The sequence below is a fragment of the Penaeus monodon genome, chromosome 34, assembly GCF_015228065.2.
Source record: "Penaeus monodon isolate SGIC_2016 chromosome 34, NSTDA_Pmon_1, whole genome shotgun sequence".
Lineage (NCBI taxonomy): Eukaryota > Metazoa > Arthropoda > Malacostraca > Decapoda > Penaeidae > Penaeus > Penaeus monodon.
Window position 1 is genome coordinate 7,990,744 of NC_051419.1, and position 265 is coordinate 7,991,008.

At 60.4% G+C, this 265-nt stretch overlaps 1 protein-coding gene across 1 annotated transcript in view; it reads right to left on the reverse strand.

Annotated features, from left to right (window-relative positions):
• LOC119594805 (glutamate receptor ionotropic, delta-1-like) overlaps positions 1 to 265 on the reverse strand; it is a gene marked incomplete in the record, with an annotated part of 12,585 nt that overhangs the window by 5,641 nt on the left and 6,679 nt on the right. Inside the window, 1 exon segment of the mRNA XM_037943895.1 lies at positions 46 to 263. Within this exon segment, the coding sequence (XP_037799823.1) occupies positions 46 to 263 (218 nt within the window).

The following is a 265-nucleotide window of genomic DNA, read 5'->3' on the forward strand; positions in this document are numbered from 1 at the left end:
CCCACCCTCAACAACATCCCCCACCCCCAAGACCCCTCTCCCCACCTTTATCGTCGCCTCCACGATGGTCCCCGACGCGACAACCAGCTGGTGCGTCCCAACCCGAAGGAGGCCGGCCAGGTTGGTGAAAGGGAGGTTACTCTTAACCACGGACAGCGCCGAGATGAGGAAGGTGCAGTAGAAGATGTAGAGGACGGTGCCGAAGAGGAAGATCGTGAGGAAGGCGATGCGAGTGGGCGTCCCGTAGGCTTTGAAAGTCGATCCT